The 18,349-nt window shown below is 51.5% G+C and overlaps 1 protein-coding gene across 3 annotated transcripts in view; it reads left to right on the forward strand.

The window, feature by feature from the left end:
* Positions 1–2,922: 2,922 nt before the first annotated feature.
* Positions 2,923–18,349, forward strand: part of RASSF4 (Ras association domain family member 4) — a 32,710-nt gene continuing 17,283 nt past the window's right edge. For 2 of the 3 annotated variants that reach the window (XM_007176310.2, XM_057530696.1), the window contains exons 1-3: positions 2,923–3,017; positions 12,165–12,261; positions 14,355–14,430. In XM_007176310.2, the coding sequence (XP_007176372.1) occupies positions 12,200–12,261; positions 14,355–14,430 (138 nt within the window). In that variant the 5' untranslated portion in view covers positions 2,923–3,017; positions 12,165–12,199. The remainder of the gene's footprint in view (positions 3,018–12,164; positions 12,262–14,354; positions 14,431–18,349) is intronic. The other variant, XM_007176311.2, reaches the window with a different exon arrangement.

Raw genomic sequence — 18,349 nt, forward strand, 5'->3', positions numbered from 1 at the left:
TAAATACTAGTCAAATCACCTACTAACTTAATTTCATGATACACTGTTGGATTGTAAGTACAGTATGAAAAATACAAGTTGTCTTGATCCTTCACCAGGGAGTGGCACATTGCTGCTCCAAACAAGTTGCTCACTCATGCTCTCTCCCTCTCTGTCTCTCTCTCTTTCTCCCTCTCAACTTTTTTTTTTTTTTAAGTATTGTTGATTCACAATGTTGTGTTAGTTTCTGGTGTACAGCAAAGTGATTCAGTTATATATATATATATTATTTTTCATATTCTTTTCCATTATGGTTTATCACAGGATATTGAATATAGTTCCCTGTGCTATACAATAGGACCTTGTTGTTTATCCATTCTATATATAATAGTTTACATCTGCTAATCCCAAACTCCCAGTCTATCCCTCCCCTATGCCCCCTTCCCCTTGGCAGCCACAAGTCTGTTCTCTATGTCTGTGAGTCTATTTCTGTTTGGTAGATAAGTTCATTTGTGTCATATTTTAGATTTCACATGTTAGTAATATCATATGGTATTTGTCTTTCTCTTTCTGACTTACATCACTTAGTATGATAATCTCTAGGTCCATCCATGTAGCTACAAATGGCATTATTTCATTCTTCTTTAATGGCTGAGTAATATTCCATTGTATATATTTACCACATCTTCTTTATCCATTCATCTGTCCATGGACATTTAGGTTGTTTCCATGTCTTGGCTATTGTAAATAGTGTTGCCATGAACATTGGGTTCATGTATCTTTTTGAATTCTAGTTTTCTCCAAATTACTGGATCACATGAAAACTCTATTTTAAGTTTTTTGAGGAACCTCCATACTGTTCTCCATAGTGGCTGCAGCAACTTTCCTTTCTTTTCCTTTCCTTTCCTTCCTTTCTCTCTTTCTTTTTGCCAAAGAAGGGAATGGGTACTGGGTTGGCAGCTAACCGTATACACAACACCCACCATAAGTGAGCTGCGGGTCAAATACAGTTCCATTGAATACTGAAGGAAAAAGTGATTCTCCTTCTGAAGGTACTTGATGATGGACACTCGTGGTCCATGTGAAATGCGGGTAGTAACACCCAACTCCCCGGGAATGTTGAGGGAATTGTGTGGGATCCCTGCTGTAAAGCACCTAGCGGAGTGCCTGACACACAGTGGGAGTGCAGGACACATCAGGTTGCTCCCTCAAAGCCAATCATCACTACAGGCTAGTCCTGGCCCTGATGATAACATCAGCTTGACCCACACTCTCAAGTGCTGGAGGGCGCCAGGGAAACTGTATCTTACCTATGGGTGCTACGTTATCCTATTGGGCATGAATGAATGCTCAGAGGTTGAGGGCTATGTTGAATTTTACTTACTGTTAAAAAAACAAAAAACAAAAAACTTTTTGAAGCACCCAATTTTTGTCCTCAGCTTTGAGGATCAGACCTTTGGGCTATGAAGGAGTGGAGGTCCCCAACCACTGGGATGCCCTGAGCTGGCAGAGGATGGACCACTCTTCACAAATTCATGTAAAGGCAGAGCTGAAAGATCCCTAACTGGCCTGGTCATCTTTAGCTCCCTCATTTTTACAGGTAGGGAAACTGAGGCCAGAGCGATTGCAACATGGCAAGGTCATGCAGGAAGTAGATGGTAGAGACCAATCTCTTTACCCCAAATCCAGCAGCCCTAACAACAACGATTAGCACAGCCTCTCTCAAGTGGGATCCAGGGGCTCAAAGACTCAAATCCCAGGCTAATTTTTGCCTATGTGGGCACCTGCATTTTTCTAAAAGGTCCATATCTGATTCTAAAATGGCCATGTGACTCTAAAAAGATTAGGAACCACAGATTGAACGAAAAGTAAAATGATTCATGTTGGGGGAGGGAAGGGGAAGTCCCGAGGTCAGTACTGGGATAGTGACATAAAACAGAAATTGCAATTGTTTCCATCAACCCCTTCCCCTTCCCTGCCACCCCGCACCCCAGAATCACTAAACTGTTCTGGGTTCCCCAAAAGGCCTGTGCTCTTCTGTCCCCTCTGCCTCTGCACAGGCAAATCCTCGTCCAGCAGGCGGTAACCGGCAGAGAAGTTTATCTCCTCTTAATCATCAGAGAATATGATTTCTTTTTTTTTTACAAATGAGATTTTATTTTATTATTTATTTATTTCTTATTTATTTTTTTAATTTATTTTTGGCTGCATTGGGTCTTTGTTGCTGTGCGTGGCCTTTCTCTAGTTGCGGCGAGCGGGGGCTACTCTTCGTTGTGGTGTGCGGGCTTCTCATCGCAGTGGCTTCTATTGTAGCCGCGCACGGGTTCTAGGGTGTGTGGGCTTCATAGCTGTAGCACGCGGGCTCAGTAGTTGTGGCGCACGGGCTCAGTTGTTCCGCCGCATGTGGGATCTTCCCCGACCAGGGATCGGACCCGTGTCCCCCGCATTGGCAGGCAGATTCTTAACCACTGCGCCACCAGGGAAGTCCAGGGTCTGGCTTCTTACATACAGTGGAGCTCTGAGAGGCCACAGCAAGCAAACAGCCGGACTGCACACAGGTGGTCCTTGAGCAAAAACTAACATCGCTCAGGTTCTACTGATAACCTCCTCTTTCGTGACAGGCACACTAGTAATTGCGGGGCCCGCACAGCGACCTTTGTTGGAAACCCAAGGGTGTCCTTTCCCCCAAGGTCCCTGGCCTTGGTCTGCATACCGGACCCTCCCGACCGAGTCGGGGCTGCTTCCTCCGCGAGTCTCCAGGCGCCCTCTGTGTAGTCCGGGGACACCCCGCAAAGCAGACGCCCCCAACCTTCCCCGAGGCCCCTCAGACACCGCCTGGAGCGGACCCTCCCCGCGGTGTCCGGGGCTGGGCGGGCCGCACAAGGTGACGTGACGCTATTGGCCGGCGCGGGGCGAGGGGCGGGGAGGGGCGGGCCTGCCGCTCCAAGCCCCGGAGGAGTAGGCGCTGCGGACGCGTCTCCGGTGACTGCGAGGGCAAGGCAGCAGCAGCAGCTTCTGGACAGCGCGATGAGTGGACGGTGAGTGATGCACAGGCGAGAGAGTTCGGGGCGCCCACGGAGCGCCGACCTCCGCCCACCGCCCGAGCCCAGGACCTTCCCCAGCCGGGGGCTCCGGAGCCTGGGCACTGGTGCCCTTGGCTGCCGCGTGCAAAGTCCCCTCCCTCTGCCAGCCTGGCGTATTGTGGGCCTCGGGCCCAAGGCTGAGAGTGAGCACTGCGCCAGGCACCTCCTCCAAGGAGAGGGCACTTTAGAAGCTAAAACCTGAGCACAGCAGGTGTGCGCGGCAGCAGGCTATATCTTTGCCCACCTTGTCTCTCATCTTGGCCAATATCCTAGAAGCATTGATCTTAGAATTGGGGGGAGAGGCTCGAAGTGCCTCTGGCACAATTCTCAGATTTCATGGATGGAAGACCATGAACACCAAGATAATAGCAGAAGCAGGGCCTCACAATTGCTATTTATGGAGGATTTGCCTTGTTCCCAGACCTGTGCTAAGAGCTTTAGCACAATATGCCACCTACTTCTCACAGCCTTGATACTTTCATTATCCCCATTTTCAGATGAGAAAACTGAGGCTTTAAGAGTTATGGAATTGTCCAGTTTTACCCAGATGAGTCAGTGGTGGAGTCAGGATTTTAACCCAGGGCTTGTTGTGCCAGGTCTCATTCATTTCACCCACTGACTTCAGAGCTCACCCTGCCAGCCACTCTGCTCGCCCCCGTGCTCCTGACTGTGTCCTGCACTTCCCACTCCAGACAGATGCCTTTTTTTTTATTCATCTGGCACAGGCCTGGGGGAGTGAGGGCCTTCTCTCACACCAGGATCAGTGCCAGGCCAGTGCCAGTGTTTTCTTGAAACACTGAAAAGAGAGCTGTGAGTAATCCCACTTCACAGAGGAATTAAATAGGGTCACAACAGGTGAGGGCTGGGATTCTGGAATTTTAGCCCAAGCAGGTTGGACTCCAAAGCCATGTACTTGCACTTGCAGGAAGCATCCTCACTGGCTTCTCTCTAGTTTAACTGCTCAGGGCACAATCAAGATTTGTTGCCAGAAGCCATGAGTAAATATTAACTACAACTAAAATGCCGATCTGCCTGCCCCCCCCCCACCGGCTCCCCTGAGTAATTCCTGAGCTGCTGCCAGCAGAGTGGGAGGTGCTGGGGGGGCAGGGAGAGGAGAGGAAGGGGAAGGGAGAGGAGAGAAGATGAATGCCTTAAACCTAGGTCAAAAAATTGCTGGCTAAGAAGTTGTAACGGGGTGTGTTTCAACACTGTCGGTACGTTTTCATTAGTTTTTGTCATTATTCCCTCTGTGTGTAGTGCCTGTGGTTCGAGACTTTACAGGGAAAGTGAGATTGCGGCCACAGATTAAAGTGTCAGTGTGAAAGCCGGGAGGTGGGACCATATTTCCACCATGAGACTCCAGCAAGTGGCCTGGAGGTCGAGAACAGGGTGAAGTCCAGGGTCCCCCCGGGTGAGGGTCAGCTGGACAATGACCCATAACAACAGAACATGAACAGAACTCAGGCGTGTGTTATAGCTCAGGTCCTGTAAAGGCAAAGGCTCAAAGGGGAGACTCTGATTACCAGAAAGCACTCTGGACTTGACCCTGGTTTTGAGAGTGAACTCAGCCAGTTGTTGTGGCCCACAGACGCTCCTGCTGAGGACTGTCATCCTCTCTGAGTCCCAGGTTCCCATCTCCAGAGCCTCACTGTCTCTCTGGAGACCCTGACTCCCACTGTGACCTCTATTGGGAACTTCTGTTTATCATGGGTGAACCCCATACAGGCCCATCTTACCTGTTTCCTCATTCACCTTCACAGCATTTAGTGATTCAGCTAATGAGGAACCTGAGGTTCAGAGAGGGAAAGGGACTTGCCTAAGGTCACACAGCTAAAGAATCTCAGAACAGAGCTTTAAACCCAGATCCTTGCAAAGGCTGGTGGTTATTCTCTCACAGAGTGCACTGAAGAAAATATTTTCAAATTGTTTTAAAGTAAATCAAAATCAAATAGGAAGTGGCTGCACTTCCCGAAGCTTCTGCAGTTTTGTCACTCTTGTTAAAGGGGAACTTGCAGTTTGCTCAGTCTCCTTTTCTGGCTGTCTGACCTCCTTCCCCAGGATGCACTGCTTAGAGAGATTTGGAACCCCCTTCCCTTGCCTTGCCTGACCTTGGGGGGTGGAGTCGAGGGTGTCATACAGCCCCACAGCCAAAGAGCTAGGAATAGACCTAAAGACACTCTGGTCCAGCTGCCAGGACAATCTTGGCTAAACTGAGGCCCGAGAGATGTCACAACACGTTGAAGTCACGTGCCAAGCTGATACCCCAGCGAAGCTCATACCCAGACTTCTCTCTAGTATGCCCCTTTGCCTCCTCTCCCTTGATGTGACACATTTCAGCGGAAGTTCTTAACCTGGGACCTGCAGATCCAGGAGCACATGAGCAGGGGCTTACTGATCCTCCTGCAATGGTGTGCAAATTCAGTGTGTGTATGTGTGCACACTCATGCACACACGGGCATTTTTCTGGAGACAGTGTGTTAAGCTTTCAAGAGACTCCAGAGGGCTCCATGACCCAGAATATTCTGAGCCGAACCGTGTCTCACAGGAAACCATCTCCAGCAGCGGCATGCAGCACACAGGTCTGGTGCAGTGGGTAGCACGGGCTGGGGGGATGGGAGGACATGGGGGACGAGGAGGGGCAGCCATTTTGAGCACCCAGTGCAGCCCTGCAGCAGCTGGCACTTGGCACTCGGAGGGCCTGCACCTCTGGCTCCAGGCCATTGGGATATTAACCAGAGGTCATTCTGAGTACCTGTTTGACCCAAAAAGCATAGCTGAGAGGATTCCTTTTTTCCTAGATCTCTTCTTCCATAGGCAAGAGCTAAGCTCAGTCTGGGGAGGGAGAATCCCACGGGGCCAGGGAATATGTATGTAAGGGGGAGCCGTAGGATTGGAAATGCTTTATTGCCCCAGGGTGCCAGGCCTTGAAAGCAAGGGCAGAAGCCAGAGACCTGGCTGCAGGGGTCTGGGTGCAGCACCGCCTCTAGGTGGCGACTGTCAGAAAGCTGTGAGGAGGGCCAACCTGCCTGGGTGCAGAGGGCTGGGCTCTTCAGAGGAAGAGCAATGGTGTCAGGGAGCCTGGTGCTGGGATAGGCTCAGGGGGAGTGTTGGTGGAAGCCCAGGACCTCGGGGGTGGGGAGGATACAGTAAAGGTGAGCTGGGGCCAGGCGGTAGACCGAGGGGAAGGCGGCGAGTGGAGGTGCTGGGTGGCTCTGCAGCTGCCGTTCCTGCTCTCCCTCGACTCCAACTGGACTGTGCACAACGTCCCTCTGGGCTTCCAGCCACCAGGGCTGGGGCAGGGACGGTGTGGCCACGCCCAGGGGGTGAAGGCAGAGGAGAGAGGAAGGGCAAGGACAGCAGTGTGGAAGGGGATGGAAGCTGCAGCTGCTGCGTCCCTGCCCGCCATCCGCATCCCAACAGCTGGCTTTCTCGGCACAAATACATTGCCAAGGGGTGGCCTGTGTCTGGCCAGACCCCCTCTCAGAGGCAGCTGGTACCAGCAGGCACTACAGCTTCTTCCCTGGCCAACCTCCTGCCATTTGCCGGTTAACAGGTGCTAGCTAGGGAGGGCCCATTTAAAGGTTCATTGTTTTCTGCGCCACCTTCCTGCTGGCCCTGGCTGGCATTTGAAAGTTGCAGCCATGGGCTGCAGAGCAGGAGACTTAGGCTTCACAGGAATGCATGGCAGTGTCACCAGCACCTGCCCTTTCCCTAGGAACCTCCTACCTCCTTCTGGTCTGAGCAGCCTGGGCTGAGAGGCTCCCAGCTGTGCCCCACATGCTCCGTCCTCTTTCTTTGACTCGCCATGTCACGGTCTTTACATATTTGATTTTAATCCTGCCTAAAGAAGAACTTCAGAGTCATAATTTTATAAGATGTTAGAACAGAGGTTACCAAGCACTCATTTCACAGACATCCTCAGAACATTTTAATTTGGATTCCGATACATTTTCCATTTTGCCAAGTTAGAACAACAACGACCATCTATCATTGCCACTATTTTATGGAAGAGAGGGCATCGTAGGACTAAAAAGTAGGCAGCACATCGTCTTGAGATAAAAGGCTTTCGAATGCAGTGGATTTAGTTTCATGAAAACGCCACTGCGTTAGCTTTCTTTTTCTGCTTCTGCCGTTAGCCAGTAGGAAGTGGGCTGTAGTGATGGCCTGAGGAGCCGCAGAGCTGCCTTCTCCCATAATAACCAGCTGCATGACCCCGAAAGAGGAAAGATGGGCCGCAGCTTTAAAGGCTTCATTGTCCTTTGTCCCAAACCAAAGGCCAGGGACAATAGCGAGGGCAGGCAGCGGGCCCACTGTCCTCAGCAGCCCCTCCTCACGGCTGGCAGAGCAGCTGCTGAAGTGGAAAGCGAAAACAATCCACTGCCTGTTCACTGGGACAGGTAACGGTGGCTGGCTTGCTGCCCTGGGGCCCCTCCTCCGGGGGCCAGGGAGCCCTGGCGCAGCCTGAGTCCTCGGGTTGGGGACAGAGCCTCCTCCAGCCAGGGGAGCAAGTATGGAGGCCTGAGCTCTGTGCCCTGGGGCCTGGGGGAGGGGAGCAGGCTGGGACAAGGAAGGCCAGACTCCCCAGAGCCACAGGGCTTGGCCTGCCCAGCTGCACCTGTCACTTTGTGCTTTGCAGCCTGCGCCTGGGTGGGGGGCCAGCCCATCCTCTCCCCCACTCCTGCTTCAACCAGAGCAGCCCCACTTTAATCCGTTTGTGTGTTAAGCTTCTCCTAGGGCTTTATTTAAAGATAAGATTGTCCTTTTTTAAAAGGTAGAAAAACACTCCACTGAAGATCATTAAATCCTGCCCAATGCGTGAGGACAGTGAGTGTTTACGGGGCGGTTTCAGGAACACGCTCCAAATGGAGAGAAATCTCAGTTGGCTTTCTTCCTGGGGTGTGTGTGCCCGTGGTCCCTCAAAGCTCTCTCATTCAGGTTATCCCTAGGATGCCTTTTAGGTACACGTGCAGCTCACTTGAGAACCGGACAAGACACTGGGAGTATCAAAATCAATGAAAACCGCCTCAACCTCCAGTCGGGTAAAGGAGGCACAAATGCAGTGTTGGCATTTGGAGAGGAATTCTGAGAGTGACCCCAGAGCTCAGGTCAGGAACACAAGGAGATGGAGGTGTTGCCGAGTTGGGGTCAGGGGATGGGACACGTGAGAACCAGAGACCACGAGACTGGCTTCGGGCCACACACATGACGGATGTCAGAGGACACAGCAGTATGTGGTTCTCTCAAAGAAGAGATTGTTTTTCTATAGAGCAGAGTTTCCCCCCCTGTAAGGCTCAGACCCCACCCGGCAATTTGAAAGAGCCCTTGTTCGTTGCCTCCCCCAAGCCTTGCTCACTTATCTCCTTCCCTCACCTGGGATGGTGTACCCCACTCTCTGTCCCTGCCACATAAGCTGTTTACCCTACGAGCCACCTTCTCCTTTTGCTTTGCTCTCTGCAATCCAGGACCCTTCTGCACTTTCCTCCTGATTCCCTCTGAGCTGTCTCCCCCAGCTGATGTCACCCAACTCCAGCTGGAGACACTCGGCTCGTTGGTCGTGTCCTTTAAATAAGCAGGCTCTTGAGGGTAAAGCATTCCAGAAGGCCATTGCGGGGAGCATCTCCTGTGTTACTCAGCACAGTATTATCCAGAGCCCTAGGCAAAGCCGCGGATGGGGCGCCCCGCCACGCACCTCACCTTCAACCAGAGCAGCCCCTTTAATCTGATTTGCATAACTGTTGCATTTGAACAAAGAGTTCTACGGTTGAGAAAATTTCTAACTCATTGGAGATCAATATTCTCATTGTACAGATGGGAAAATCAAGGCCCAGAGAGGAAAAAGCATGCAGCTGAAGCTACACGGGTCTTTAGCAGCTCCCAGCCCAAAGCACTTTAAGAAGCATCTTGTATTAATAACTAATCACTGCTTGATATAGAGAATTCCACTTGTAAGTGTCCCTACTAAATAGAGCAAAATGGGCATATTCCCCACGTGCTTTGGGAGAAAGACAGTGTTATAAATGGAGTCATGTCATGCGTCAGCAGTTATACACACACACACACACACACACACACACACACATACACACACATATATATACATATATATATTCATTTTAACTTTACTATTTACTGAATTAGTCAGGATAGCCTAGGTTATGCTGCAGTAACAAATCCCTGAAACACAGCAGAGGTTTATTTCTCTTTCCCAGTCCATACTCGTTGTGGATTGGCAGAGGCGTCCGGTCCGCAGAAGCACTTTGGGTCCCAGGCTGACCATCAAGAAGCTGTACTTACTGGGACATGTGGCTTTCTGGGTCACCACGACAGGGAACAGGAGAGCCGCAGGGTCATGCACTGGCTCAGATGCACTGGCCTGGGAATGACAACAACACTTCTGTTTGCAGAGCTAGTCACGTGGCCCCATAGCTGCAGGGGGCTGGGGGACGGGAGCTATCACGTGGTCATTCCAGGGGCAGTAATTGTCTCTACCACGGTCACCCAACTTTAAACAGTAAAATGTAGCCCATAACAATCCAGATTTCTGGCTTCTCATGAAACACCAGAAGATCTGCCCCTCTGGAAGAGGAATGTGTCCCCAGGTCCCCTGACCAGTGTCCCTCAGCTGAGTCACTTCCCTGGCCCCTGGAGACTTTTGCATGATTTGTTCCAGCTGTGTATGCACAACTCTGGAAAGTTGACTTTGGGGGACCCCATGAGGCTTTCTGTATTCGTCCAATGATTTAACAGCCATTTGCGGACGTCCTGCAGCGTCCCAGGCTTGCACTCCGTGCTGGAAACAAGTGGTGAGGCAGAAAAGCAACATCCCAGGCACACCACCCTCCTCCTCTCCTGGGAGAGTCAAAACAAGAGGCCGACCCTGCAGGGGAGAGCCGGGAGCAGGAGCTAGGCCAGAGAGAAGCTGCTGCTGCTGGAGAAGGGTCTGCTCTGGCGCGGGCTTCCTGGCGAGCTACTGTTAGGCTACAGGACGAGGACGGTGCTGGGTTCTGAGCAGAGAATGGCTGTAAAAGCCCAAAGGGGAGCAAAAGCATAGAACCCATTAGGGGAACCGTGAGCAGCTCCGGAAGGCTGGAGCTCAGAGCAGGCAGTGGGGAGGAGTGGAAGAGAAGCTGGCTACAGAGCAAGGCGAGAGAAAAAACCATCTCTTGTTATTTCTGGGTAAATCCAGCCCTTGCCATTATGCGCTTGCTTAAAGCAAGACAGTTGTGTCATGGACCCACAGAAACAGTGTTGACTGAGAAACCCAGCCTTGCCCGGAGCTGAAGCCAGCTTCTGCATCAGAAGCATTTGAGGAAGGATCCAGAGAGCGAGCCTGGCAGATCACTTTTTCCACAGGGTATCTGAGGTGCTGAGGAACCGAAACCCTATTTTGAAATAGGCCAAGAAGAAGGCAGCTGGAGGTCCCCAGCTCCAGGCCCCCACGGTGCCAATGCCCTGTGCCCTACAGAGGTAGGGCTGGCTGCTGGCCACAGCTGGGGGCCTGCCCTCTCTGCAGGCCACAGTTTGCCTCACTGTAGACTCAGGCAGAGGGGAGGAATTTAGGGGATGATTCTGAGCCCACCTCTCTCAAACCATTCCCCTTCTCTGCCCCAGCCGTGTGTCCCCTGCCTCCAGAATCAAATGCTCATTCAGGGCTCATGTGGCCACAAGAAGGCTGGCGTATCTTGTTTGTGGGTGGATCAAGCCAGCAGGGAAGAGTGTGCTGGGCTAGTCAGAGTCAGCGGCCCTCTGCGGCGATGGGCTCTGCTCTGAGGTCACCAATACCACAGCAGTTGGACCTGACCTTGACCACCTCCCGCCCACCCCCAGTAGCACTGGCACACACACAGCTCAGGAAGACGTGATTGAGCCAGGTTTGTGTGAACAGATGTTGGGGTTTTTTGTGAAGGAGCCAAGCAAGCTCCATGGTGTGAAAGACACACCGTGTGCCCTGTCAGTGCCACCTCCCAGGGTAACTAAACCCCTCGGATTCCTAGCTGCAACTTGGGAGAAGGGGGTTGGAGGCAGGGTCAAGGTTAGAGTATGCGTGTGTGTGTGAAGCTGTGGCTCAGTGCCCGACACGTAGGGGGCCTTGATAAGAGAGTGCTCAGCCAGAATAATGCAGAGACAGAGAGAAGTAAGAATCTGTACGGAGGGTGCCAACAGGATAGAGAAAGCCCTAGTGGATTTACCCTCCGTGAAAGAAACCCAGGAGGGCTTGGGAAGCTCCACAAACTTTTCCAGGTTGTGAATGAGAAGAGATAGAGACAGTTTCATGGGTGAGTCCACGAACAATCCTATAGGATAGAGGTTACTCCATTGTACAGATGAGAAAATGAAGGGTCCGGGGGTTTAAGTTACTGTCCGATATCAGTATAGAGAAGGGGCTAAGAGACCAGCATCTGGAGTCTAGATGCTTGTGTTCGGTGACTTTGCCATTTACTCACTGGGAATCTTGGGCCAAGTACTTAACTTCTGTCCCTGTTTTCTCATCCGTGAAATGGGAATAGGATGGTACTTACCTCATAATGGTGTTGTAAGGAATAAACAAGATAATTCATAGAATATGCTCAACAGTCTCCAGCATGTAGTGAACGTGGTACCGATTAGCCCGTCCCTAGGAGAGCTGGTCCAGGTGTGCTGACTCCAAAGGCAGTGATGGGGGGACCACCTCAGGCTCCGTGGAAACGGAGGAGAAAGGCCAGGGGTGACTTAGAGGTTTGAGGGAGCAATCAAGGTAGAAACCATCATTCAGGGTGTCCATCAAGAAAAAAAAGCGTATCATCTGAAATACTGAGGAGATTGATCTGACTCCTAGGGATCATGAAGAGGTTTCGGGAAGGGGGCTGATAGGGCAGTTCTGACCTTGCCCTGCCAGGGCTGACACGTGCGGGTGTGGGGTCCCATGAAGTCCTCTAGGTCTGGCCCTGTACCTGGGGGCGGGGGTGGGGTGGGAGTGAGGTAGGGGTCGGGGCGTGGGGACGTGAGAGGGTGGGGAGGTGGGAGGTGAGGCAGAAGCTCCGGCCTCTGCACCAAGGCTCCGGCGCCATGCTGGCCATCACTCCTGCCAGCTTAGGTGTCTGTGGGCCCTCCTTTGTCTACCAGCAGGTAACTTCCGAGTCTGCAGACAACAGCAAAAGATGAAGGAAGATTGCCTACCCAGTTCTCACGTGCCCATCAGCGACAGCAAGTCCATTCTGAAGTAAGCCATTGTGAGCAAAGAGGGGTCTCCACGCCTGCCTTCCCCCCGTGGCCACTCCCCTGCCATGGGCAGCCTGTGGGTGGAGGAATTCTGGGTGCTTTTTGTAGACACGATGATGTGCCTACCCCAGGGACAGTGATGAGAGCACTTCTCTTTGAAGCCTTTCTCTTTGGAGATCAAGGATCAAGGCATGAGTCTGACCCCCGCCTCCTTGGGCAGACAAAAGCAGGAAAGTGTGACAGTGCCTGCTGTGAATCTGCAGAGATGGCATTTAATTTATATAAGAACTAGAGCAATACTAACATCTTATTGCATTCAACAGTTCAGGAAAAAAAAAAAAACACCTCAAAACTAGTTTTGAGTTTTTATTGAAAAAGTGTATTTTTCTCAGCTTATTTTTATTTATTTTATTTTGTTTATGATGAGACTTCTGGTCTCATCATAAAAAAACTGTTTGGGATACTTTTCCAAGTTCACTGCTGAACTAAAGAAAAGTGTATTTTTTCATTTTATCTTGCTTTTCAAGTCCTGAGTCCAAGTATTTTCCAAATTTGGGCAGCTCCTATCTGCCATCCTGAAGACAAACCAAGCCTCCTTGAAATGGACTAGCTTTTGCTGAGGACCTGCCCTCTGGGGTCCTTTTACTAAAGACCCTGAGAAAACAGACAGTACTCCCACACCATCATTTTCCTTATTTAGATCTGATAATAAGAACAATGTAACAATATTAAATACCATTTTGAAAAAAGTCATAATAACAACCATACATGATTAATTAGATATGTTATACATGTACGTATCCTAACAATTTTATGTTCAGCGTTTGCACACTTATAAGCACAGTGAACATGCAGTATTGAATCCTGCATTGTTAATGCCATTAAGTTGTAAATGGGTTCCCTTGCAGTTACCATCACCCCACATCACCCAGGGCTGCACAACAGAGCACCAGAGCGTGTTTTTCTCATCCAAGCCCTGGGTTGCTCGAGTGTGGGTGAAAGCATTACCTGAGAGGTTCAAGAGCATTACCTGAGAGGTTCAAGAGCATTACCTGAGAGGTTCAAGAGCATTACCTGAGAGGTTCAAGAGCATCTCTGTCCAGTAGGGGAGCCACCAGCTACATGTGGCTGCTGAGCACCAGACCTGTGGCTGGAGAGATGTAGTGAATATAAAAGATGCTCCAGCTAGCGAACATTTCTTACAAAATAAAATAATGAGCCAGAATCTCATTAATAATTTTTACATAGATTTCACGTTGACATAATATTTTAGATACACTGGATTCAATAAAATGTGTTATTAAAACTAATTTCCCCTATTTTATTTTCCTTGGTAATATAGCTACTAAAAGATTTAAAATGATGTGTGTAGCTTGCATTGCACGTCTGTTGGACTGCACTGCCCTGCAGAGCCCAGCTTGGGTACAGGGAACTGTCCTCATTTTCTCTCTGCCACACCTCAGCCAAGGCACAAGCTGTGGCTTTCCCTTTATTCTGGGGAGACAGCATTTGGACAGAGTAGCCATCCTAGGGCCTTCAGGATCTTACTCTCGGGGCTGTCACCTTCATCCCTTGATCACACGTCCAGGAAGTCAGGATGGGGAAGAGGCATCCTGGTGGTACCTGCATAGCAGCCACCCCAGACCCTTTAAGAAGGGTAAGAAGGGTAAGAAGTAATATGGGGAGAAAAAGCAAGCCTTTAAAATGCCAATTATCCAAGCCCAAGTGACTTATTCTGAGAAGGTGACTCAGAAGTGAGGCACAGGGAGATTGTCAGGAACTCTTATCTATAATAGTGACATTGTGCAAACACCCTAGAAGTACAGCAACGTGACCTGGGCCCCTCTGTGAGTTTTGCTTCCTTCACAGCCCCACCCTGGGCTTTCCAGGAGCACTGATCTGCAAAACTCCCTAGAAGACTAAAGGGTGTGTGTCTGATGGCAAAGTCTAGTCTCTCAATGGATTATATGTTGTTGGCAAAACGTGTACATTATGCCCATTTTACAAATGAGGAAACTGAGCCCAGTGAAGCCAAATGCCTCATCCAAGGCCCCACCACATTCCAAGAGCATATGTGTGTCTTTACCTTTTTAGGTCGGAGCTCTTAAGCCTGCTGAAAACCTACAACTGCTACCATGAGGGCAGAAGCTTTCAGCTGAGACACAGAGAGGTAAGGCCCATTTCTCTTCTTTTTCATAGAGTCACCATTTATCCTGGCTTGTCAAAAATAGTGCTGCTTTATACCTGTTAATCAAGGGTAATTCTTAAGACTCTTTCCTTCACTCCGAGTGTCCAGTTTGGATAATAAATTGTAAGGTCACCCATCCCCTGAGTTGGAGACCAGGTTATCTCCTTTGAGATCTCTGCAAGGGGTACTGGGGGTCGGACCATCCCCGTGAGAATGCAGAGCCGATGGAAATCCCCTTGTGGGCCTTCTCCTTCCACCTGGGACTTGTCTTCATGGAGGCCGGGACATTGGAGTCTGAAATCTTTGAGACCTCACGGTCCAGTCCTTCCCCTGCTCATCCCACAGCACAGATGAGGAACTCAGCACAAGGCCCTGGCTTGCGCAAGTTCACGGGGCAACGCAGGAGTGAAAGCAGAGTCTCTGTGCTTGTCAACCAAGAGGAAAGCCTTGCGATAGAGGAGAGCTCCCCAGAAGATGCTTACAAGGCCAGGAAGGTCCGCACATGAGAGGCAGGGTGGGCGTGGGGAGTGGAGGACATGGGAGAGCACGGGTCAGATCAAACCCAGGGCAGCTGTGCAGGGATGTGGGCTTGGTATACCCAGACCCTTCCTGATTTTTCGAAGGAAGCTAGATATCTGGAATTTCATGTGGAATTCCCAAACCTCGAAGCACTGTGTGGCCTAAACAAAACAAGCCAAATACAAGCACGTGGGCACCAGCTGGACTCCAGGGAGTGGCCAGCAGGGCCCAGGCTCGGGGCCTCTGCTCACCGGGCAGATCAAGTGAAGGCCTGGTCTTGCCACCCACCATCCAGAACTTCCAGAGCTTTCACATGGGAACCCTGGTCGGGATATTGGGCCATTTGAAAAGCCAAAATGGGGTGTCTTATCGTGATCATGATTAGGCTTTATTTTGGGAGGTTTCCACGGTTGAGATCGGGTTGACTCTTGGATTTTCTCTAGCCCATCAGTGTCTGGCAAGGGCCAGTGGCCTCTGAGTTCCCCTTCTGTTGTTGAACATGGGAACGGACAGTTCAAGCCCTGGCAACCCACAGAGACCTCATGCAGGTGGAAGCCACTCGGCTCACTCATCTCACTTCCATTAGTTCTTCAAACAACCACACATCCCCTTCTGTAATTACTAGAACAGAGGGTGAGCCCCGAGGTTCAGGCAGCTCTGGGCAGCAGGGGGATCGCCAGTCAGTGGCAGGGAGGTGACCTGCATCCGCCAGGCCAGGCCAGTGTCACACAGTTCAGGAGCCTGGACGGGAGGGAGGCTGCTGTCTCCTGGCTCAGGCAGTGCTAGGCTGCCTGTGACAACCTGGAATGACACAGACCTCGCACTCTGCCTCCCCTTGATCCACCCACCCTGCGTGGGGGCTTGGGACCAGCCCTGACAACTTGCTCCCCACCCCTCAGAATTTCTGCATGCTTCTTTGCTCACGCTCCTCTGCAGAGCAGCCTCTGACACCTGTCTCAGCAGCCCGCCCTGGCCCAGCTCCTTACTTACTGCTGCCCGCAGGGCTCTGATCCGAGCATCCTGCTATCTCTGCTTTCACTGTCTCTTACTTGAGTGATAAGCCCCTAGACCTGGGCCAAGTGCCCTCCTAGTCCTGCATCCCCTCAGCTAGGCATGGTGCGGTACCTGTGCATAGGTGTTAGATAACTAGCCAGCAGATGCAGGCCTGGAGCAAGTTGGGATGAGTCCTGAGCCCCAGCGTGCTGGGCAGTTTTGATCTGTGCTGCTAAGTGAGGAGTTGGGCTCACTTCGGTTCTTGTGCTGAAGGCATGGGGTGGGGTCTTCTGACTGGACCCTGTTCCTCAGCTCTGGGCCATCCAGGGATTGCTCTAAGATCATGATGGTTCTCAACATGTGGTCCCCACACCAGCAGCTTCCGCATCACCGGGGAACTGGTTAGAACTGCAAATTCTTATCACCCTCCTTCCTGCAGGCCTGCTGAATCAGAAACTCTTCACCCTCCCAGCTGTGTTTTGACAAGTCCTCCAGGGGATTCTGATGAAGGCCAAGTCTGAGAACAGCTAGTCTAAGAGCTTGACCTTGGCACTTGGGATTCCCCAAAACAATCCCCTCTGTAGGAACAGCTGAGTCGGGAGAGGAACTGGGAAGCCCCAAACCTGTTTGTGTGATGGGACAGTCCACATGGAGGAGTATAGGACCCTGCGGTGGGGAAGAGGTGCTCCTGCTGGCCCCAAAGGCAGGAACTTAACATCCCACGGGCAGGGATTTTCATATTCCTAACCCTAAAGAAGGTGTGAGGGTCTGACCTGATCTCATTGGAGCCGGAAAGTACCTTTCAGGAACCTTCTGCAGCCTTAACAGCTAAGGTGTGCCGGCCTGAGGGAGTGTGTGTCTTTAGGAGGTGACCGCCACCATAGAGACAGGCTACCGGCTTGGGAGTCGGAAGTTCTAATGCTGAAATGCGTGACTGGTTCCTGGGGCACCACGTCTCTGGGTGACTCACCCACCACCCAGTGTCCGGGGCTCTGCAGTTCCTCAGGTTGCTGACCTGGGACCTTCTGGGCCTCAGAGACTCATAGCTCCTAGAACTTGCTGCCGGGCCACCTGAGACTGGGCTCTCCCAGCACTGCAGACGCTGAGGGCAGGGCAGACAAGAGGAGCTTTGCCTCTATTGTATTTATTGTAGTACAAGAGCTTTGTGAGGGAGGAGTGACCATTTTCCAAACAAAGAAACTGAGAGAGACTCTTAGAGTCTCTGGCCCAAGATGACCCTGAAGGAAGTCAAAGATTCTGGCATGGCTCCAAGGCCCGAGCAGAGAAGTGTATAATACAGCGATACCATCACCAGCATTAAGCTCTGGAGGTCTGTGGAGGTCTTGATTGAGTATGACTCACCACGCCTCAGGGACCCGGAAAGCAGTTCGTCACCCCGATCCCCAAGCTCGATCAGCATCGGGTATGCCCTCCCAGCGCCGCAAGGGGCTCTGCAAGAGACCCCCCCACCCAACTTGTTGTCTCTGGGTCTGCCCCGGAGCAACCTCAGGCTGGCTGCTACAGTTTGGGGCACTTTCTTGTCTACTGTCTCATCTGGGGCCCACAGAACTCGGAGAGATGGTATGTGTCACTGGCAGGGGCCACACCCTGGGGCAGGCATTTCCCTGTGAACTTTCCCCCAGCTTCTACAGAACTAGGAACAAAGGATTCCCGCTCAGGAGGCCGAAGCACTAGCTTCCTTCATTGTAAACCTTGCCTTTGGGATCATTTTGCTTGTTTTACAATGAAAAGTGTGATCAACTGGGAGCAATTGTGCCTTTTGAAGATAGCAAAGCATTTTAACCAGGCTGGTTGGTGCTTCTAGAGAATAATGGACCACCCCGGAAATGCCAGTGGGCAAATATATCACTGCTGACTGTGTGAGCTAGAGGCAGTAGGGCCCTGGCGTCCTGGTGTGTGGTGTGGCCGCTGCCAAAGCCAGCCTCCCACCCCGCCCCGCGCTCAGCTCTGAGTAGGCTCAAAAGCGCCCCCTGGTGGCTTGAGCGCACACTACACCCAGTGTAGGATCTCAGCCCCTGGCCCGCTGCACGAGTGCAAGAAAGGGAAGGACCTTCCCTCCGTCAGGGGTCCCCTTCCCTCTTATAATGATCCCCCTTCTTCTAAGGCCTGAAGGCAGGAATGACAGGGTTGACAGACCACTGGTTCCTGGTGAGTGCTAGGCCCGTGGGGGTTCCTGAGTGCTTTCCAGTCTGTCTCTCCAGGCGGGAGGGGCATTTGTGTTCCTTCCCTGTCTCAGTGGTGGGTGGGAGGAGAATGAGACTGCTCCACAGGGCCCCACCACGAGGACTTTCTGTTAGGCTGTTCTGTCCTCAGGAGCTTGGGACACTGCCAGAAGCCCCTTCCCCCAGCCCTTTATTCATCTTTTTTT

Source organism: Balaenoptera acutorostrata, chromosome 16 (genome assembly GCF_949987535.1).
Source record: "Balaenoptera acutorostrata chromosome 16, mBalAcu1.1, whole genome shotgun sequence".
Classification (NCBI taxonomy): Eukaryota; Metazoa; Chordata; class Mammalia; order Artiodactyla; family Balaenopteridae; genus Balaenoptera; species Balaenoptera acutorostrata.